Raw genomic sequence first — 23,423 nt, 5'->3', positions numbered from 1 at the left:
AATTCATTTCAAATACGTAATGACAGCTCAAGCAGAATTTTACACTCAATAGTTAGCAACTGATTTGTTGCTTATTTTTAAGTCTCCCTTAACTGGTGTCAATGAACAGGAAAGCACTGATAGAGACCAGGCTGCTAATTTATTTTGGCATTTTCAAACTTGAATATTTGACTTTTCAACCTTAATCTTTTTTTAATTTAGTTCTTTTTATGTCTATATGAATATAAAAGCAACATAAAATTAATGGTTGCGCATATGTACAACATTATACATGCATTAAATGGATATGCAACAGGGGCAAGTTGAGAGGTTAATCCTTCTGTTGGGACCTTAACATTCTGAATCTCAAGAATTTTCCCCCTGGAATCCTTGAACTGCACAACTTTAACGTTCTTCCTTTTCTTGATGTTAAAAGAGTACTTTTGGAGGTTTGGGGTTTTTTGTAGTTTACACAGCGAGCATTGCCTCCTGCCCCTCATGCAAAGTGTTGCACTTCAGAGCAGTAGTCTACACATGCAAGAACACAGAAATTTTAACACTGTTATGGGATTTCATTTGGCTCTGCTGCAAATTTTAGCAGAACCTCACTGAGCATTTCCTCTACTCACCACCTCCCTCCCCAAAACTCCTAGAATAGTACTACCCCTTCATTAAGAACAATTTGCATGCAGACATTTCCAAATGTCAGTCATTTCTACCGGAACTGTTCCCAAAAAGTAAAAACAGGATTAGAATGTGTTTCACCCTCACTAAAAACTGAATTGTCTTAATTTCACCTTTGGGCTGAGACCAAACATGCAGCATTTTTAGCCCAAAAGGAAAAAATAGTTCTTTAAATTTCAGAAAACATGAGCATCAGAAAAATGGGATTAATGAAAACTAACCTACCTGTTATGACAATGGGCTAGGTATTTTCAACTATTAAACTTGAACCAGTCCTACAGAGTCACAGGAAGCCTTAATAGAAGCTGTGAACCTGTGCCACAAGTCACTATCTCCAGCAGCGATTTCAAATTCTCATACTGGGAAAGAATACATTGCCGCTTGGAGGTAGATGCAAAACTTACAACTTTAAAAAGGATGTTACCAAGGTCGTTCAGTCCCAGTAATAGTAATTTGTCCCATTTAGTATTTGCCTATCAAATTTTGCATCAATATTTTCTTTAAAATATTAAGAAAAAACAGAACGCAGACCTACTTTATATTCTCCATTGTCATATTACCCATCTGCCATTGTAGGTTTACAATGAACTTACTGTGTAACTTTCAGAGTAACAGCCGTGTTAGTCTGTATTCGCAAAAAGAAAAGGAGTACTTGTGGCACCTTAGAGACTAACCAATTTATTTGAGCATGAGCTTTCGTGAGCTAGTAGCTCACGAAAGCTCATGCTCAAATAAATTGGTTAGTCTCTAAGGTGCCACAAGTACTCCTTTTCTTTTTACTGTGTAACTGATGCACACAATCAATGCAAGTCAGGTGCTATTCTTTAAAAAACACATGCTACAGCAAAGATTTGTTTAGCACCAACAACTACAACCAAAGGCAAGAGATTCCAAACTAGAAACTGTTATAGTAGATTAATATTAAGGTAAAAACATTTGGAACACTCTTAAAATACAGCAGATTCCATTTAATAGCAATGATATTAGTAACTTCCAGTTAATAGCAACATATTGCTGAAAACCAATCCCACCTCATTATCATCAATGTTAATGGGATTTGGGTATCAGCGACCGCATGCTGCTTATTAGCAACATTTTGGTGGGGAAGAAATGCACCATCTGAAAGCAGGTTTGCAAGGCTGCAGCCCCACAAGGAACACTGGGATGTGCCAAGCACCCTGTGCAGGCAAGTTTGCAAGGCTGCAGCCGGGGAAAGAATTGCTGTAGTGCTTAATTTGTGCCTGGGCTTACCAGTGCTGAGCCCTGGCACCTCTGGGCTTGCCACATCAGTTATGAAAGTAAAAAAATTGCTTGAGCTCCAGCATTACAAATTAAGTACTGAAGTGCTGGGATATGCCTTTCTCTGGCTGTAATCCCACAAGCCTGCCTGTGGCCAGTGCTCAGTCCACCCCAAAGGTTCTCTCTCTCTTCTTCTTTCTTTCTGTGACTGCAAACCTGCATACACCTAGGCCCTGCACAAGCAGTAAGTGACTGTGGGCTGGGAAGGCAGGCTGTGGGAAGAGCCATTGCAGCATGGCTGCATGGTACCTCTCCCTAAGGAAAGTAAGTGCTGGGAAGTGTTGAACTCCGATCACTGGAGAGCACAAGTTGATGTACAGTGCAGCTCCATTGGTCTCCTGAGCTCCTGCTGCCCTTGGAAGCAGGGTTGCAGCATCCCTCCCCACTGCTGTCCTCTACACAGGCAGGCTAGTAGTGCTGCAGCCAGGGATAGCACGTCCCAGCGCTTCTTCCCTGGCTACTGCCTTGCAAACCTGCCTTCCACTTTTCAGCAACTTCTGGATAACAGCAACTTTTTGCTGGCAACTGAGTGGTTGCTAGCAAGTCGAATCTACCTAGCAGCTTTTAATAAGTTTTTGAAGCATTTAAGAAGCTCAAGGCCTGGCTCATTCTGGGGGGGAAAAAGTGGGAAAAAAAAAAAAACCCCACACACAGATCTGTCCCACACGCTCATTAAAGATCCTATGTCTCTTGTCTTAAGAGACAAGTTAAAGTCTGTGTACTGGCCAATCTCTAGATTGGATAATTATATTCTGCCTCTCTAAATTCCCCTGCAGTTTTATTTAGCAATATTCTTCATTTCTTGTCCTAAACGTGTGAAGGTCTGGCTATTGCTTACCACACAGCAGGCTATATTTAAATGGGAGAGGTAGTGATCCCTTATGTACCTTCAGAAAGGTGTTGTGAGGCTTAATTAGTGTTTACAAAATGCTGTAAAGTCCCTAGATGAAAGGCACTAGAGAAATGGAAGTATATTATAACTTGAATTGCTTAATGTTAAGAGCATTTTCAAGATCACTGCAACACTCCTTAGCCGAATACTGCAGAAAAAAGTATTAACGTGGGACTAAAATACATATTCTCTCAATGCTCTATGCAAGGATTCTCATTTCATAGATCACTATTTATAGCTGTGACTTGACATAATTAACCCACACAATGGCTAGATAAGGAGGAAAAAAAATTTAATGGCATAAAGAACTGCTGAAGCCTCTCAGAAAGTTTGTTTATATGTCCTCAGGCCTGCTTTCTCCCTCTGCTAATACCAAAAGCCCCTTCTCCACTAGTAGCAGCAGAAAGAAACTAAGGTACAGGTGGGCAAACTATGGCCCATGGCCACATCTGGCCTGCAGGACCCTCTTGCCTGGCCCCTGAGCTCCTGGCCAGGGAGGCTTGTCCCCAGCCCCTCCCCTGTTGTTTCGCCTCCCCCACAGACTCAGCACGCGGCACCAGGCTCTGGGCAGCTGGGCATTGCAGTTGCAGAGCAGCGGCCTGACCCAGTGCTCTGGGCAGCGCAGCTGTAGTGCCACCAGAGCTCCAGACAGTGCGGTAAGGGGGCAGGGGTGTGGATAGAGCACAGGTCCCAGGGGGGCAGTCAGGAAGGAGATGGGGGGCTCAATGGGATGGCAGAGGGCAGTCAGGGGACAGGGAGAAGGGGTGGTTGGATGGGGCAGGGGTCCCAGGAGGCAAGTCAGGAATGAGAGAGTGTGGGTTGGATGGGGCGGGTCTGGGGTGGTCAGGGGACAGGGAGTGGTGGATGGGGTAGGAGTCCGGGGGGGGGGGGGGGGGCGGTCGGGTCAGGGTGCAAGATAGGTGCAAGGGGGTCAGATAGGAAGCGGGGGCCAGGCCACGCCTGGCTGTTTGGGGAGACACAGCCTCCCCTAACCGGCCCTCCATACAATTTTGAAAACCCAATGTGGCCCTCAGGCCAAAAAGTTTGCCCATCCCTGAACTCAGGGCTGATCTTCACTAAGGGGAGATCCAGCTGCTGCTTTAGTGGGTCTAGCGAAGACCTACTAAACAGACAGCAGAGCGCTCTCCGGTCGACCCAGGTACTCCAGCTATCCAAGAAGAGTAAGGGAAGTCGACTGGAGAGCATCTCCCCTCAACACAGTGCAGTGAAGACATTGCAGTAAGTCAACCTAAGCTACATCATTATTCACGTAGCTGGAGTAGTGTAATTTAGGTTGACTTACCCCCGTAATGAAGACAAGCCCTCATGTCATGTCAGTATTGTGGGGCAACAGAAACAGTACAATCATCCTCTTATGCCATCCACATCCTGTAGGTATTTCCCACAGGAAAGCTCCCTGCAAAACCACTGACAGAAAAGGAATTAATTTTCTCTAGCCTTGTTGTTTACTTCTTCTATTACGATTAGAAAAAAACCAAAAACCTTCAAGTCTGTTCTGCTAGGGAAAGCAATGTCACAACTAGCTGCTTTAGAAATAAACTTGCAAATACAAGAAGGAAATAAGCAGAAGCTTTTTTGGAGTTCTACCTTTTTGTTTATTATTTTTAATTTTTGCAAGTTTTCAGAATTCTACAAAAACTATGACATACAAGTAGAAATCATTTTTAAACAAAATACTTTGTGAGGCATCAAACAGTTCTTACAGATGTGAAAGCTGCAAGCATGGAGAGTCATTTTTAAAAAATACAAAAATTAAAGACACTGCTCCTTAGCAAGGGCTATATCTTCATACTGAGTTTCAGGTTCCAAGCCCTGGACATTTTGCCTGTACAGCTGTTTAAAAAATTGCAAGTTTTTTTTTTTTTTTTAACTGGTAAAAGTATATTTTTGCCTTTCTGTCCTCATACTCAAATATGGCTGAAAATTTTTGCACAAATGCAATGGAAACTTATGCAACCAAACATTTGCCTCTTAACAGGACCTTTGCCAACATTCATAATTACATGTTCAGCTGCTTCTGTTGAGCAACAGCTACTGATTTATTTTATGTGAAATAAATGAATGCTCACTTCAATCTTATTGCAAATTGAAGTTTTTGTAATAAACCGCAATTGGTTATTGATAAACATTTGCACTTGAACCGTCAACAAATGTTAGTGACCTTAGATAAATTTTACCTTAGCAATCAAGATGTTGGCATTGGTTTCTGTTTCAATGCATATTTCTGTTTTAATAGCCTGTTACTTCTCTTATTACACATCATTTTAAACAAAAAAAAAAAAAAAAAAAAGATATAATTAGTGCTTTTAATTTTTAACTAAAATGTGACAGAAAGTTTGTGTCCTAAGGAGTTTTAACAGATGACTAGTGACAAGGCATTATTATATATTCATTATTTTGCCAATATCATTGTAATAATAAACCACATATGGTAGACTGATTCCCTGTTTACTTCCAGTTTGTATTTCTTGTTGTACTAATTACCGCCAAAGAACATTACATTTTTTTTTTATCAAAGAGCAGAATGATATATCGAACATTTATTCAGTTGCCCCAAAAACTGCAGTAATATTGGCCTGCTACATTTCTCGCCTCTTCCTACTACGCAATTATGTTCAAAATGCCCCCTTTGAAATCACATGCTACAGAGATCATCTCCTCCCAGGCTCCTATCTGCCTCTTTTACAAGCACTTTTCCAAGGTACTTATATATTTATATTTTTAGATTTTTGGTAATGGAGTCTAGATTCATCATTTTAAGTTGAAACTGGAAACCCTATGATACCCCATAATAAGCAAGAATTGCATTATCAGGTACAGCAAAAAGTATCACAAAACAAGGTTTCAGAGTAGCAGCCGTGTTAGTCTGTATTCGCAAAAAGAAAAGGAGTATTTTGTGGCACCTTAGAACCTAAGTGGCATCTTTGTAGTAAGACAAATGTAGATTCCATGCATCTTCTACCTAATGACTAACTGCTTCCATATTCAATTTAGAGTAAGAAGTCACAAGAAAGTGTTGGACTACTCTGGGCTTGCCTACACTTAATCCATGATGCATCGGCGGTCATTTTAGCGGGTCTAGTGAAGACCTGCTAAGTTGACCGCAAATCGCTGTCCCACTGACTCCTGTACTCCAGTGGATAGAGAAGAATAGGGGAAGTCGACAGGAGAGCGTCTCCCGTCAACATCACATAGCGTGGAACCCACGGTAAGTAGGTCTAAGCTACGTCGATTTGAGTTACACTATTCATGTAACTCAAATTGCGTAGCTTAGATCAATTTTCCGCTGTAGTGTAGACTAGGCCTCTGATTTGCAGCATGAAAGGAATGTAAAGGGAACAAGTGGAACATCCTGAACACCTATTGAGTCCTCAACTTCACCAGCAGAGGAGGGGGAGAGAACTAAGCTCCCACAAGTCCAAGAAAGGGAATTTTACCTCTGATTTTAGCAGAGGGGAGGGAACTCCACTGAGTTTGGCATAGCAGAGTATGCTCAATAAGAAGGGGAGGGGGGAGGAGCTTCTGGTGATTTTAGCGATTTATTATTGAATGGCTGCTGATGCCTTCTAGGATTTATTAGAGTGGTTCGCTGTGAATTTAAGCCTTATAGCACTGTATAAATAACAGGGGAGTGTATAAATAACAGGGGAGTGTGTATGGTTAGGCTGGCCAGGATGGGTGAGAAGATGAATACCTTAGATAGGCTTGTGGCAAATCATATAATGACTCACAGAGGAAGCACTCTGGCTTTTTAGATGCAATCAGCCACTGATTGGGAGGGGGATGGGGTGTGGGGGGGGGTGTTTGTCTGTGAATCAGAGAAGGAAGTGAAAGAGGAAACTCAATGGAATAGCTACTTTGTGTCTGCTTTTGGCTTGTAACAATTTTGGAAAAACGTTGAAGGCAAAGATTGGATAACATCCCACTGGTTAGACACAGACATAGCGAACATCCCAAAACCAGCTAGAGACAGAACGGAAATGTAACTGACATCTGAGGTTTCAGGATACTTGATCAGAACAGCATGCCATCTTATCCAATTTGTTAACCTGTGTTCCAAACTCATTCAAAACATATTCTCTTGTTATATTTGGTTCAACAGGAACCCTCTGCATACCTATACACAAACTGAGGATTTTCCAAGAAACATAGCAATGTATGCCTGCGTATCTGAGGTCAGGATTAATGCTAAATATTTCCACTTGATAAAGTAAGGTTATCACAAATACAATTCTAATTTTAAGAAGTATTTAGACTATTTCAGGGAGTATATAAAAATCTCTGGTATGCTAACATTTTTCAAACAAAAGTTATTAATAAAGGAGATAAAATTAATTCCCCAACTCTCCGTTAAAGAACAATTATTTGTTAAAGCTCCTCTTTACCAATCCACCCTCCTGAACCTTGTCATCCTAGGTATCAAAATTATATGATTCTTTGCCCTCTAACTAAAATATAAAAATATTTTTAACTGTATGGCTTGAAGATTTTCTTCTAGTTTTACAACACACACACACACACACACGTATATGACGACAAGTGTGATTTCTGTACCTGGTTCTGCTGTTCCTCTTACTTCAAAGGTAACTTGAGATGGGGTCATACTTGCAGATAATGACTAAGGAAGTCTGATGTCTCCTATTAGAGGGTATAAAAAAGTATTTCAGTAACAATATACCGCATCTGTAGCTGTCTCACTAAAAGCTAGGGTATGAACTTCAGTCATCTACAGGGGGGTGACCAAGTATTGGTCTTAATGTTCTGAACAAACGGCAGTACTTGTGAGCTCTGGACCACTCCACAGCAAACCAAAGCAAACGACTGACCAGATCAAGAAACCACTGTCCAGCCAGCGAGGAAGTCAGTGTGACACAGGGCCTATCTACAAGATTAACAAGTGTTAAACAAAAGTAGTGAGATTGATATGTGCAACTAGAAATAGCATTAATTCAATATTTTTAGGGGAGGATTTCTCTAAAGCACTCAGCATTTTCCTAACTCTGCTCTCAATGAAGTCAATGGGAACTTTATCATTAGAGACAAAGTGAAATTATAACCTTCAATGGCCAATAGTTTTCTATGGGTAAGCAGCAGCCTCTTTAAGCTATTCTTTACTCTTACTTAGGGTTGCCAATTTTGGTTGGATGTATTCCTGGAGATTTCATCATACAACATAATCTTTATTTAAAGATTAATCTTTAATTCCTGGAGACCCCAGGCCAATCCTGGAAGGTTGACAACCCTACTCTTACTTTCAAAGCTACTCATGAAAAATAATGCAGACGAGCAGAAAACCAATTATGAATACACATAACTCTAAAGCAAATATTTACAAAAATACAACATCAAGCTTCCTTGAGGAAAGAGCATTTACCTCAAAATAACATGGCAGCAATGAAAACATGATGATAGTTTACATAACTATAGCAGTCCTATTTTAATAGCCAGGAAAAAAACAAATCACATTTACTCAGAATTGCTATGCTTATTAAAATATTATCTATGCCTTATTTCCCTTCCATAAATATGCAAGGTATTTTAGAGTTGAATAAAAGAGAGTTCCTCGTGACAACACTGGCAGTCCTAGATAACTAGGAATTTGACATGTATAAGTGAAAATAATTTCCTTTTCCATTACTTATAAAATAATTATTTCAGAGTCAATGAAGGCCATGTTTCTATATGCAAATAGCATTCACTGTATGTAAATGCACTACCAACGGAGTGCCAAGTAATCCAAAATAATTTTGAAAGGGTAATATACAGCAAGAAATTTTAGTACTGTGCTTCCCACCTAGTTGATTTCTGAACACTTCACACCAGGTTTCAAAAATCCTGTTGTAAACAGAAGTACAGTTTATGTAATACAATGATGACAGCAGCATGCCTGAGTTGAGAGCTTTAGTGTTACTGAACAAAAAATGTTCAAGTTACAACACTAGAGGGCAAGCCCCGGTCCTCCAGTGATTGCAAACGTACACAGAGCTGAGTAGGAGCCCAAAAGGCAGAGTGAAAGAAGATCTAGAGACAGAATAGGGGAGAATGCAGAAAGGTAGCTCTTCGGAGCCCAGAGCAGAAAGTCCGAGAGCTGCAGAAAACAAGTTCTAATGTTTGAGTTTCTTACTTCTGTGTCCTCCACATTTCTTCCCTTTGGGTCTGTGTCCCTTCCTCACTCATGTCTGTCCCTCTTCTGCCCCACACATTACCTCTTTCACTCCTGTTCTTTTCTTATTCTCCCCAACCCCTTTCTCTTCCCTCTGTGCCTGAGAATATGGGAGGGAGGAGATTTCACTGAAGTGGAAACAGGAAAGAACTTTCCCAGCCCCCAACCCCCACAAAGAGAAGCTGAGGCAGAGAGGGAAAGTGAGTTGTCCAAGGCTATCATGCAGGTATCTGGCAAAGCTGAAAACTGAACCCAGAACTTCTGGTGTCCCAGACCAATGTCTTATCACTGGATAACACTGCCTCCAACGATGACGCAGCATGTCTCACAAAGCTACGGCTGATATAAAAGAGGCCATGCCTATGCTATACTAACTGACTCCCAATTAGTTTCAAAACTGAATTCAAAGTCCTGATCTTAAAGCAGCCTTACAGATTTAAGTGCTTTATAAAGTTCTATTCACTCATTTACCAACCAATATTGGGTTGGGGCTTTTTAGCTGACAGGCAAAAAGAATATTAGTTTTTCATTATAATGTTCAAGGGTGGATGAGTGGATTTTGAGCCTGGGCTGGAAGAACTTTCATTTGCAGTTTTGCAAAGCTTCCTTCAACAGAATGGAAGCTATCTACCTCAGAGACTACCTCAACTTCCACAGGGATAACAGACCTGAAAATAATCCTAGTTTACACTCACAGATAGGAAACAGAACATTTTCAGGGACAGTACTGCAGCTGTAGAATTTCTTGCCAATGATATCAGGCTTATGATTTTTTTTTTATACTTAAACATGGTAAGACTAAACAATTTTCAAGAAAGTTCCTGAAGGGAAGCTATGCCTGCAAGTATGGAATACAATACAAATTAGCACACACCTCTCTGTGGCATCCAGTTACTATATTTCAGTTTATATTTCTCTCTAACTTTACATTAATGCATCAAAATCCTTATCCATGCTGTACATTATTCTGCATTTGTAAAGCACTGTGTATATTTGGGATACTAGATGAACAACACGATATGTCTTGAAAAGAACACACAATTAAACTGTCCAGAAGGCTTTAATTTTATTCCTTTAAACTCTTGCAAGGCAAGGGGAAGAGTTTCCTGGCTAAGAACTCTAACTCTCTGGCTAGTCGGTGTCATGCAAGTTTTATAAGCCCTGGACCCTATCGGTATTGCAAGACTCCCTAGCCAATTAAGAGCGGTCAAGGAAAATTCCCTATTTCCCCATACTTGCAACAATCCTCAGAGTTCTGGAGAGACTACTGAATCTCCAGATCTGAAGAGAGAAAGGAGCTTCTCCCTGAAGAGATGTGATCAAGTGTGGATGTACCACAATTAAGTATAACAACTGTTTCCCATAAAGACTGTATGTAGCATAGTTTAGAGCTGTTAGCATAAACGAGGTATTGGTCTAATTTTTGGCTACAGGCAGGATGTAGCCAAACAAGTCAACATTTTGTTAATTCCAAGCTTAGGTGGTATTAATCACTTCATGACTAGACCTCCAGTACAGCTCTCTGCTGCTATAGTGCTCTTTTGAATTTTCCAACTTTCACAGGAACTATAATGAAACAATAACAGTTGGTATATTGAGCACCACTGAAATGTTATGCCTGATATACATGGCAAAGCTGTTAAGATAAGAACACTTTGTTTTTCCATTAGTACAGCCATCCTTTAGGGGAAAAAACAAGCATAGCTGCTATAAAACTCTGGTTAAACCCATTTTTCCCCTCACAAACTCAACATTAGCTAGAAGACTTAAGGTTTCCACTTAGACAAGAAGTGTAACTGCATCTCCTAGTCCAGTCAAGTAACCTCAGTTCTTTGCAAGCCTATAGTATATACGAAATATCTAAAGTTTACAAAATATTTAAACAGGAATCTGGAATATATAAAAATCTTACCTTTCAAAAAAGTTGACAGAACATTAGCACTCAAAAATGAAGGCCAAACCATGCTCACCAAACCAGTAGTCACTGAGGGCAAGATTTATTTAAGCTTCTCAGATAGTGCATTGGCAAACCTTACTCCACTAGTGACCTAAAACAACCATCCGTCCGTCCGTCTTTGAGCAAGGGCTGCCAATCATGCTAAACTCTGCAGTGATCTCTGAGATGTATATACAAAGACTTCCAAACTGTTTTTTCCATACCAAACATCAGACTGGACATGAATTCTAATTTAGATTACAATATCATAGAGCTGCTTTCAGGAGTTTCTTGAAGCTAACATACGACAGCTCCAGCTTGCCTACTGGCTGTCACTGAGCCAGCATTTAAATCTGTGTACAAGGACAGATTTTTGAGTTCCAAGTATGATGCATGGGATATGCTCCCTGTATGATCTGTGACAGCTGTCAGTTTCAGGGTAAGTGAACCTTTATTTCCCCTCAGTTGTCCACCAAGGGGACCCACTGTAGGCTCCCAACTGTTCAGCCACCATCTCTCTTGGGCAGAAACCTGTGTCTGTTTCCTTCCTGACCAGGGTGTTAAAGGCTATACAGCTACCTGATTAACACTCTGATATCCCCAGCAAGCCAGACTCCCTAAAAGACTAGAATCTGCATTTTGCTGTATCTCCAGAAGCTATGACCCATATAATCGCCCACAGTTATAAGTTACCCCATAGCTCTTTCTAAGCAAGCACATTTATTATTAAGGTGAAAGTATTACAAAGAAAATATTAAAAACAAAAATCTACACATGCTAAAAAGCTTACCAGAGGCAATCCTTAACACCAATCTTGGCGTTTGGTAGGCATTAGTCCTGCAAAGCCCACAACTGTGACTTTACCATAGTTACAAATTCATAACTATCTCAGATTCAGAACTGAGACTGGGCAGAAAAGCTTGTTTCTTTATACAGGTCAGGACTTTGATCACCAGACTCCAGGAACAGGTAATCTTCAGCAGATATGTAGCTTCAAAAGGCTGGGTTTTTGTGTAATTGAAGGTGGGGAATTTGCATTAACCTCTCCCTAGGTATTCCCCTTGGAAATCCATTTAACATTTACAGACCCAGAAGTCCATTCTTGTCTGGCACATTTTCAATAGAGTCCTTTGAACATCCAGGTCTCACAAATGTCACCTAGAGAGGTTACACGCAATTTCGGCCCAAAATAATACATAAGCCATGCATTTAATATAATGGAGCCCAAAGACCAACTTAATTCAGTAAGGTCTCCCAAGGATGTGGCCAGACATTGCCATACCTGTCACAACAGTTTCTCTTATTGCTGAGGCTTAAAAACCTCAAGTACTACAAATCTTGAAGAGTCTTACTTACTTTGACTGATTCCTTTCGGATTCTGAAAGGAGACAATTTTGAGTCTGGAGATTGACTGAGCTACTTTCCATTCACTATCCAAAATGGATGAACTGTTAGAACCTGAAAGAAGTGTTGATTTTGTAAACTACAGAGTGTCTGGAAGGGGAGCAGAGTAATTGAGTATCACATCATCTGCATAAAGAAAACTAACATTTTTACATCTTAATGAAAAGGATCCAGTACGAACATTTTGGTAATTTGGAAAGTAAAGAAAGGAGGCAAAATTCCAGCTGGTGGCAGAACAGAACTAAAAGGTAGAACTACAAGATTAGACAATTTACTTATCTAGCTGTACATTGGGCAAAACCCAAAGATTTTGACACACTAAAGTCTCTGGGTCAGATCCTCAGATAGCATTAAGTTGCAGTAGCTCCAATGATCTTATTGGAAATATGGCTATTTATACCATATGAGGATTTGGTCCTCTAGGTGAACCTTACCCACTGCAGTTAATCAATATCTGGTAAGCTGTGTTTTATGATGAGCATTTAAGAAGATTAAGACTGTCCAGCGCGGAAAAGAGACAACTAAAGGGGATATGACAGATCTATAAAGTCACGAATGTTGTCAAGAAAAAGCATTATTTACTGTTTCACATAACACAAGGACCAGGGTCACCTGAAGAAAGTACTTCTTTACACAACACAGAGTCAACCTGTGGAACTCGTTGCTAGGCAATGTTGTGAAGGCCAAAACATAACTGAGTTCCAAAAAGAGTTAGATAAGTTAATGGATGATAGGTCCATCAGTGGGTATTAGCCAAGATGGTAAGGAATACAATCCCATGCTCCAGGTGTCCCTAAGACTCAGACAGATGCTGGGACTGGACAAAAGAGGATGGATCACTTTATAACTGCCCTGTCCCTCTTATTCTCTCTGAAGCATATGGCATTGGCCACTGTCATAAGACAGGATACTGGGCTAGATGAACCATTGGTCTGACTCAGTATGGCCATTCTTATGCTATGTTTTTATAAGAAAGCCAAAAGGAGTAGGATTTACCTGTAACTAAGTTTCGCTTATGTTATATCATTTTCCCTATCTTAAAAACTGAGAACATTTTCCACCTGACAAAAGACCATCAGAAACTTCTGATTGGCACATGCTCCACCAACCTGAAACTTACCTACATAACATTATGTTGAAGGAAGAAACTACAATATAGGATTCGGATCTTTCAATAGAAAAAAAAAAAACAAACAAAAAACCTCTCTTAATTGCTATTTATGGAGGGTCAGATTTGTAAAGGTATTTAGCTGCCTAAAGATGAAAAAGGGGATCAAGTGGGATTTTCAGACACCTATCTACACCTTTAGGCACCTAAATACCTTTAAATATCTGCCCCTTAAACTCATTAATTTTAAAGTCACTACACTAGAAAGTTTGCTTAATTAGCCATATGAAAATAATGGTAAACACATAGCACATTTGCATGAACTTCACACTAATCCCCAAACAGATCAAGTGTACAATACTGGTACCACAGAAAATAAGTATTTTGCTTAATCACATCAAAATGTGACTATAGTTTCCAAATCTAAAATTCATAGGCATATACATGAAGGTTACATTACAGTATTTTTAAAACTGTATGTTTCCGTCTTAAGCAGTCCTTCTCCATAATCATAATATCCATAGAATATATGGATGCTATCAACACCTCCCTGCCCATACTGATGGAAAAGTCTACACAAGGCATTTGCTGGCCCCCCTGCTTGCACCTACCCTAAAAATCATATTTACTGTCTTACATATAATTAGTATACATTCAGTACTAAAGGGAACAAAAAGGAGACAAGCACTAACTAACATTCTAAGAGGTAATTTTTACCCGCCCTACAGAAGTAAGCCCTCAGATACCAAATATCAACATAAGTTGCTTCCAGCATCACACATGGAGTTTAAATGATTTCCAGCAAAAACTCATTAGGCTAATTCTACAAAGAACAGAATTCTCTTCTGCTCATACACAAGATATCACAAACTAACAAATTAGATACATGCAGTACAGTGACTACAGGCAAATAAATCTGAAATAATCATACAGCGTTTGATATCAGAACCAGTGCCAAGGTTGGACAGTATATCAAATCATAACAGCTATCATTCTTTACAAAGAAAGTTCTGAAACCCTTTGTTTCCAGCTGAGCAGTCACAGACTGACAAAAAGGACCTTACTTTGCCATCTTTCCTACATAGGTAAGCACCTCTACAAGTTCTGCAGCTCTCCTTAAGACTGCATTGCAGCATTAACATTTAGATATGAGCTAAGCTAGGGGCAAGGTTTGAACACACAACTTCTGATCCAAAAGCAGAAAGTCTACTGATGAAGTAAAATCCTGTTGTACATTTTAATCCATCATTTAGGAAGTAGGGAAACAGAAATACTATTTCAAGAAATGATATCAGAATATACCTGGGGTTTAAAATAGCAACACTAACATTTTAAGGAGATTGTTTATCTTGAAAATATCTGGAAAATTAAATATGTCCAAGAAAGTGATTACTTACAACAATAGCCCACTTTGACATTCTCAATCTCGGTTATATCTCCCCCTTCCCCCCGCGGGAGCCCTGCACTCACCTCCAGCTCCACCCCCCGGACCCCGTCTACTCCCCCCCCCGCCCGGGAGCCCTGCACTCGCCTCCAGCCCCCCCCCGACCCCGTCTACTCTCCCCCCCCGCCCGGGAGCCCTGCACTGGCCTCCAGCCCCCCCCGGACCCCGTCTACTCCCCCCCGCCCGCACGGGAGCCCTGCACTCGCCTCCAGCCCCCCCCCGACCCCGTCTACTCCCCCCCCCCCGCCCGGGAGCCCTGCACTCGCCTCCAGCCCCCCCCCGGACCCCGTCTACTCCCCCCCCCGCCCGGGAGCCCTGCACTCGCCTCCAGCCCCCCCCCCGGACCCCGTCTACTCCCCCCCCCCGCCCGGGAGCCCTGCACTCGCCTCCAGCCCCCCCCCCGGACCCCGTCTACTCCCCCCCCCCCGCCCGGGAGCCCTGCACTCGCCTCCAGCCCCCCCCCGGACCCCGTCTACTCTCCCCCCCCCCGCCCGGGAGCCCTGCACTCGCCTCCAGCCCCCCCCCGACTCCGTCTACTCCCCCCCCCGCCCGGGAGCCCTGCACTCGCCTCCAGCCCCCCCCCCGGACCCCGTCTACTCCCCCCCCCCGGACCCCTGCACTCGCCTCCAGCCCCCCCCCGGACCCCGTCTACTCCCCCCCCCCGCCCGGGAGCCCTGCACTCGCCTCCAGCCCCCCCCGGACCCCGTCTACTCCCCCCCCCCGGACCCCTGCACTCGCCTCCAGCCCCCCCCCGACCACTCTCCCCCCCCCGCCCGGGAGCCCTGCACTCGCCTCCAGCCCCCCACGCGACCACCGTCTACTCCCCCCCCCCGCCCGGGAGCCCTGCACTCGCCTCCAGCCCCCCCCCCGACCACCGTCTACTCCCCCCCCCGCCCGGGAGCCCTGCACTCGCCTCCAGCCCCCCCCCGACCCCGTCTACTCCCCCCCCCCGCCCGGGAGCCCTGCACTCGCCTCCAGCCCCCCCCCGACCACCGTCTACTCCCCCCCCCGCCCGGGAGCCCTGCACTCGCCTCCAGCCCCCCCCCCACCCCGTCTACTCCCCCCCCGGACCCCTGCACTCGCCTCCAGCCCCCCCCCCGACCCCGTCTACTCTTCCCCCCCCCGCCCGGGAGCCCTGCACTCGCCTCCAGCACCCACCCCACCCACTCCCCCCCCCGGACCCCTGCACTCGCCTCCAGCCCCCCCCCCGACCACCGTCTACTCCCCCCCCCCGCCCGGGAGCCCTGCACTCGCCTCCAGCCCCCCCCCCGACCACCGTCTACTCCCCCCCCCGCCCGGGACCCCTGCACTCGCCTCCAGCCCCCCCCCGACCACCGTCTACTCCCCCCCCGGACCCCTGCACTCGCCTCCAGCCCCCCCCCGGACCCCGTCTACTCCCCCCCCGGACCCCTGCACTCGCCTCCAGCCCCCCCCCGGACCCCGTCTACTCCCCCCCCCGGACCCCTGCACTCGCCTCCAGCCCCCCCCCGGACCCCGTCTACTCCCCCCCCCGGACCCCTGCACTCGCCTCCAGCCCCCCCCGGACCCCGTCTACTCCCCCCCCCGGACCCCTGCACTCGCCTCCAGCCCCCCCCCGGACCCCGTCTACTCCCCCCCCGCCCGGGAGCCCTGCACTCGCCTCCAGCCTCCCCCGACCCCGTCTACCCCCCCCCCCCGCCTGCCCTGCGCTCCCCTTCTGGCCCCCCTCCCTCACTACCCCAGCTCCCACCTGTCAGAGACCTTCCCCCTCTCTCCCAGGCGCCTCCCCTCCATCCCGACAGCCGCCGGCTCTGACCTGGACGCTGAGCGCGACGGGCTGCTCCGGCTGCCTTTGTCTGCGGAAGCGACTGCCCCGGCTCCAGGGCGCGCCGCCCGAGCTCCCTGCTGAGCTCGGCCGTCCCCAACCGCCCGGCCGAACCGGTTCCAACCGCCCGGCCGAACCGGGCGCGAGGCGGCAACGGGCAGCGGCCACGTGACAGGCGCGGCCAATGGGCGCGGAGAAGATTCCTAGAAAGCGCGGCGGGGCGGAGAGTTTGAGGGGAGCCGAAGCAGGAAGGGCCGGGGGGCGGGACTGCGCTCGGAAAGTCAGCCAATCAGTAGAGCAGCAACGGCCAGCCAATGAGAGCGGAGAGTGCCCACCCGGCCCGGGGCGGGGGGAGTGATGTGATGAGCCGGGCCGGAGGGCCAGGGCCTGGCGGGAGCAGCCGGGCGGGGGGTGCGGCCCGGGCTTGGAGGGGGCTGCGGGCCGGGGGCAGCTGCGGTTGCAGCCAGGGCCAGGAGGGAGCTGAGCGGGGCGGGCCTGGGAAGGGGGAGGTCATAGCCCGGAAGGAGCTGAGCCCTTTAGGGGGGCCAGTCAGGCGGTTTTCCTGTAAAAAGGGGCCTAAAAGCACTCGTGTTCTGGAAAAATTGTCTCTTGGTGGGGCTGTTTTGAACTTCCGTTCCGGTGCTGGGTGTGGGAATGGGCTGAGGCCAAGGGAAATGTGTCTTTGAGCCTCCTTTGTACAGGACGGGGAAGTGTAGCTGCTACAGGATGGCCATGCATCCGACGAAGTGGGCATTCACCCACGAAAGCTCATGCTCCAATAGGTCTGTCAGTCTACAAGGTGCCACAGGACTCTTTGCCGCTTTTACAGATCCAGACTAACACGGTTACCCCCGATACAGTATTACTGTTGTTTGATTTGGCTACATAAATACCCACATGGGTTGTTCAGGCAGATGGAAGGTGACTTTTCGTACCTCTTTACCGGTTATTAAAAGCCAGTTTTGCTCATTCTGATCCTCTGGATTGTAAAAATTCTACAGATTTCTAGGAGGATAGAGGACCACGCACTTACAGATTTTGTTACAAGGCGCCTTGAGTTTAGATGGCATGCTGTAGTGGGGCCTACTGTTTTGTAAACACCTACATAGTCTAGGAGTGGAAAACCATTTGCTTTAAAAACCTTTCAGATGTCAAATTTTGGACAATTATGTGCTGTGTTACAAAGCCCTATGCTTTTAAAGTACCTTTTTAAAATAAGTGTATTTACATAAGTAAAGTGAATTCTTATTCACTCATTATCTGTTCTAGCTTTCAGTAAAGTACCTATCTCCATGGTATAGTAACAGTTATTTCAGAGCGAGCTGTAGTAACCATTATTATTGATCCTCCCACACACACAGACACTCAATTAGAATGCTTGTCTCCTTAAAACAAATTGGTTTTTAATTTTGTTGAAATCAGACTGCAGCTTTATCAAATGTCCTGCAAGATGGACTATTGTCAATGTTAGGGTAAGTGATATTAATGGGATTACAGCTAAGTAAAAAGACTTCCTTGCAACTAAAAACTCCTAAAATTGCTTGCTGAAAAGCCAAGATCCTATAATTAACAAAGGGATATAAGGACTGATCTAAAGATCACTGATGAAGTAGAAAGACTCCCATTAGATTCAGTGGGTTTTGGATCAGCCTGCTTTTGTTTGCATAGGAACACAACCCACTTCTATTCTTAGGGCCAGATTGTTAGGCACCTAACTACCTTTAAAAATCTGGCCTTTGGAGTAAAAATTCAGTGCTTGAATAGGGTTTAGCCACAGGTGGGCCTGGGTGCACAGATACCAACTTTCACGGGGTAAATGAGCACCCCGACTTTCACAATAAGCCAAAAATCAAGCTAATCCCATTTCAAAACAAGGCCAAAACAAGAAAATCCCTAAGAACCCCAACGCTCTTATGTGAAAAGAAAAGGAGGACTTGTGGCACCTTAGAGACTAACCAATTTATTTGAGCATAAGCTTTCGTGAGCTACAGCTCACTTCATCAGATGCATACTGTGGAAAGTGTAGAAGATCTTATTATATACACACAAAGCATGAAAAAATACCTCCTCTCACCCCGCTCTCCTGCTGGTAATAGCTTATCTAAAGTGATCACTCTCCTTACAATGTGTATGATAATCAGCATTCAGTTGGGACTGTGGTGGGCCCACTGTGCACCTCTGACTCTCTCTCCCCGTTGACCCTGCTTGCCAGAAGCTGGTCAAAAAAAAGAAGCTACAAGCCAAAAACTATCCAACAAGCCAATTAAGCCAAAAACAAGCCCAATTTCTGCTTCTTTTTTTTTTGCAGGTTAGGCATATCTGCCTGGGTGGGCTGCGGCCCACCCTCTTAGAATCCAGACCTACCCCACCTCCCTGGCTCTGCTCCGGCCCCAGAGCTAGCCTCACCCAGACATGGAGAACACCGCATGCCGGGTGCACACACACCCCAGCCCAACCGGAGCGGGAGGGACAGCAGCAGAGTGCTGGGCAAGCACGCCACAGCAGGTGGAGGGCAGGCAAGCGGCGTGGAAGAGGAGATCCTCAAAAAAAGATAGGCCTGCCACCTCAAGGAGCTGGGCCCGGTGTGGGATGGGGACAGGTGCCAGGAACTGTGTGCACTAGAGAGCGGGGTCTCTTTCCAGAACTGGATGCGCACATGGGGCCCCAGGCCAGATTGTCCATCACCCCCCTGGTTCTTCCTGCCACCTGCCCCCCTGTCATTGCCTGCCCACCCGAAGTTGGGGCCTACCCAAATGTTCCATGCTCGCTACGCCACTGGCTTGAATTGACAGAGCAAGTGATCTGAGAGATAGAATACAGGAATGCAGCATGAGTGGCTAATTTTGTGCAGCGTTCAGCCCCTGACATAATTTGAGGAGTTTGGCTATTCTAGCTTGTGCCAGCTAGTAAACACTAGCTGAGGATCACCAGGGCACAGCACATTACTCATATGTCCATTCTCGGCTGTGCCCCCAACATGCTGCCTGTGCAGGAAAGTGTGAATGGAAGAGGGGGGAAGCAGGCAATGCTGGCCCTCTGCCACCAGGATTGGATTATTGGATATGTTGGGTGTCCAGCCCCTGTGTGCCACAGAGCAGTCAGTGCACAGGGTTTTGAACAGGGCCAAGGATCTGGCCCAATGAAATCACCAGTGTAACAAAAGTTCAAGTGAATCAGAGCAAGGCACTTCATTTTCAAACACAGGTCCTGATATATGCATTATAAGCATCCTGTCTCTTGATGTGAGCTTTCTTACTGTGGCACTGAGATAAAAGTATGTTGTTTCCTGTTTTTTAAAATCTTCATAATAGAGGGGAGTGTTCCAATTAGAACACATATGGAAAAGCTGAGAAAGTATGAAACTAGACTGCCAAAACCTCCAACAAAAATAAAAAATGGAAAAGATTACAATTGAAAGACAAGACTGGGAGACTTCTGACTTCATCCCATTGGTATTACTAACCTTCCAACTATTTCCTGTTTGTCAAAGTTTACTCCAGTGTGGTTTGTAGCATACTATACTCCAAACTGAGACTTCAATTGATAAATACAAAAAGTGTCAATAAGATTTGTTAACTTTGCAAAAAGCAGATTATTCTTATACCTTTTGACAGACAGACATTTACAAAAAATTGTGTTTTCTTTATAATTAGAGGAACTGTTTTATAAAATTTTCTTCCAAGTCTTGAAAAGAGCAAACTCATACCCTCACTGCAGTCAAAACTGCTAGACAAAGTAATTGTACTGTTTTGTTATTCCTTTTTTATATTTATCTGCAGTGTTGAAACAAAACTCTAAATAAAGCATGCAACTGAAACAAGGGGCAAGATGCTCTGCTGTTGTATGCTGGTGCAATTCTGTTACTTCATTGATGCTGAACCAGTTTACATCAGCAGAGAATTTGGCCCTAGGAAATCTCAACAGCAAAAAATTCCATTAAGGCTAAGGCTATATTGAGAAATTAAATGCAAAGAAGGCAGGAAAATCAATACCAATTTTAACTCTGCCTCCACTCCCCAAACTGGAATTAGGTTTGAAGTCAGGGTTAGATTTGGATTTTCTGTCCATATATGGACAGAAAATATTCTCCTGTCCCACCTCCTCCACCCTCTGGATGGATTGTGGGAGTAGAGAGAACAGTAAAGTAAAGAATGACCCCCCCCCCAACCTGAAAATCCAGCAATTTATTAAATTACTTTGTACAACATCTCATTCCTCTCTAGGAACTGGAGAGCCTAGAACTTTGTATTTAATTGAACTCCACTGGCTGGAGACCCACTCATGTAGGGGCAAGAGACCCCAGTGTACTCCAGCCCTCCATATATGGGATGGAAATTCCCATGTACCATCCCCATCAACATGTGGGCCAGGGACTGCAAATGTCTTTACCTATCCCCACCCATCCACCCTGCTGATATGGGCTGGAGGCTCCTGTCCTTGAATAGCCTCCTCTCATAGGCTCTGCTCATAGCTCTGCTGCCTCACTCTCTTCCTGCAGGGCAGGTGGGCTTTTAAGGCTCTAGGGCTGCAATGAAATACTCTATTGTCATCTCTGACCCTAGCAAATATACATAACGTGCATATTAGAACCTTAACTGAGACTTTCCCAACATTAGCTACATTTAAATTCATAACCATAACTCTGCATTAAAACCATTTTTATTATACGCTCACCTGAATCATGGTAATTCAAAGTTCATTATCCAGCTGTTTTTAAACAGTAATGAATATAGTTTTACACCCCAACTACCCCATATCTCATCTCAGGGTCTCATCCTTCACCTTTAACCACATTGATTTGAATAGGACTATGTGCATGACTAAGGCGTACTTACATGAATAAGGCTATTTGTAGGAGTACAGAAGAGCTCCAATCTAGGGCCCTACGCAGGGCTTTTTATTTAATCCTACAATTCCCATTCCCACTCGCTCCCTCACTATTTCTTGCACTTTTGTCCTGCTCCCACCCGCAAAAACCTTAGATCCTTCAAATTCCACAAGAGACAGATTCCTCATGCCAGTAAAAAAACAGAACAAAAACAAAACAAAAAAAACCACCACGGTTGGTTAATATATATAAACGGAATTCAGACACAATATTTACCATTAAAGAATAAAATAAACCTTAAACCATGTAAAGAATACTTTAACTCCTGTTATAATAGATATAAAATCTCTTTCTATCCCTCACTTAAATTTAAGTATTAAAACCTTTATTTAAAAAAAAAAAGAAAGAGAATTTCAGCAGTGTCAAAGTTTTTATCTATGACACACTGACAAGAGATTTAGTGTTTTCCTGTAAATTCCTGCAGTCTGTTGGGTTGGAGTTTTTTTGCTCACCCAATCCCACCCGCAATAAAGTACATTTTACGTGCACCCGCTATTATGGCAGTGGGTCCTCTGGGACCCACGGGATCCCAGGCCCACTGCAGGCTCCACTCCTCTCCTTGTAATAAGTTACTCATTAAGGGCTTGATTCAGCATTTGTTTAAGTCAGTGGAAAGACCTACTGTGTTCAACGGGCATTAGATGAGGCACTGGTACATGTGCATATGTAACAGGTAAGGGGACAGAGATAATATTATCTAGGATTACTTTCCCTTTCCTGCATTTCAACCTACTCTTCTGCTGAAGCACAAGTCAGAGATCAGACCTTTCGGGACCAAGATTTACCATTATACAATTACACTTTTAAGAGAAAGAGACTGACAATTTCTTCATTAAAAAAAAAACACCCAACATTTAATAAGTACAAATAATCTATATGCAATATCTGACTTGGGTGTCAATATTTCCTATAAACAACTATTATGTGATAACCCCTTTAGTGTTTTGCTCACAAACTTCCATACTTGCTGCTATTACAAGATATTGAGGAAATGTCTACCTTGACCCATACATGTATCTTCACGTCCCTCCAACTTTCTCATGTGGTGAGCCCTGCTTGCAATGTGTGCAATTCAAAGTATATATGCCCCTTGAGCCTCTTACAGCTAGAGCAATTCCACAGTCTCCTTCCAACTCACCTGCACCTCTTCAGCAACAGCAATCTTAACTCTTATAACCAGCAGTAACTTACACTTTCTTTTAGCTCTCAATGAGATAGGGAGCAGGCTATCTGGATCCAAATGGATTGGCACAATCTCTGAGACACAGACCTTCCCACAGGGTGACCAGACAGCAAGTGTAAAAAATCAGGAGGGGTGGGGGGTAATAGGAGCCTATATAAGAAAAAGACTCAAAAATCAGGACATCTGGTTACCCTACCTTGCCATCAAAACAACTCTTAATCCTGTGGGGTTCAGCTGCTGAGTTCCTACAGGTAGTCTCTGACTTCTGCTATTTATAGCCTCACTGAGCTCCAGGTGGCTCAGCCTTCAGATGGGGACCGTGGGTAAGTTCTGCCAGGCAGTTTGTCCACAATGAAAAGCTGCCTGTTTAGCTTCAAATCAGCTAGTGAGCACTTGTAGTGACGGCCACACCCCAAATGGGATGTTTCTCACTCTTCTAATGGAGTCACCCTGCTCAGCTCTGGCACAGTTCCTCCCCCACGCCCTGGAATGAACCATGGATCCTCCCTGCTGTGTCTTCCCTGATTTATACCAGTAAATATTGCAGTGCACGCACATGGGTTACACATCAATGGGGCCATGGTTTTGGATAAATGATTCATTTTCTGGACATGAGTG

General features: G+C 44.6%; 1 protein-coding gene across 3 annotated transcripts in view; it reads right to left on the bottom strand.

The window, feature by feature from the left end:
• Nucleotides 1-23,020, bottom strand: part of GPCPD1 (glycerophosphocholine phosphodiesterase 1) — a 79,726-nt gene extending 56,706 nt beyond the window's left edge. The window contains exons 1-2 of one of the 3 annotated variants that reach the window (XM_084623407.1): nucleotides 23,002-23,020; nucleotides 7,430-7,513 (exon numbers count right to left, since the gene is read on the bottom strand). In XM_084623407.1, the coding sequence (XP_084479533.1) occupies nucleotides 7,430-7,478 (49 nt within the window). In that variant the 5' untranslated portion in view covers nucleotides 7,479-7,513; nucleotides 23,002-23,020. Of the gene's footprint in view, nucleotides 1-7,429; nucleotides 7,514-12,330; nucleotides 12,350-16,725; nucleotides 16,912-23,001 lie in introns of those variants that run through there. The other 2 variants (XM_084623405.1, XM_084623406.1) reach the window with 2 other exon arrangements.
• Nucleotides 23,021-23,423: the final 403 nt, after the last annotated feature.

This window comes from Lepidochelys olivacea, assembly GCF_965140295.1.
Source record: "Lepidochelys olivacea isolate rLepOli2 genome assembly, chromosome: 3".
In the NCBI taxonomy this organism is placed as follows: Eukaryota; Metazoa; Chordata; order Testudines; family Cheloniidae; genus Lepidochelys; species Lepidochelys olivacea.
This window is presented reverse-complemented; position numbering and strand designations above follow the sequence as displayed.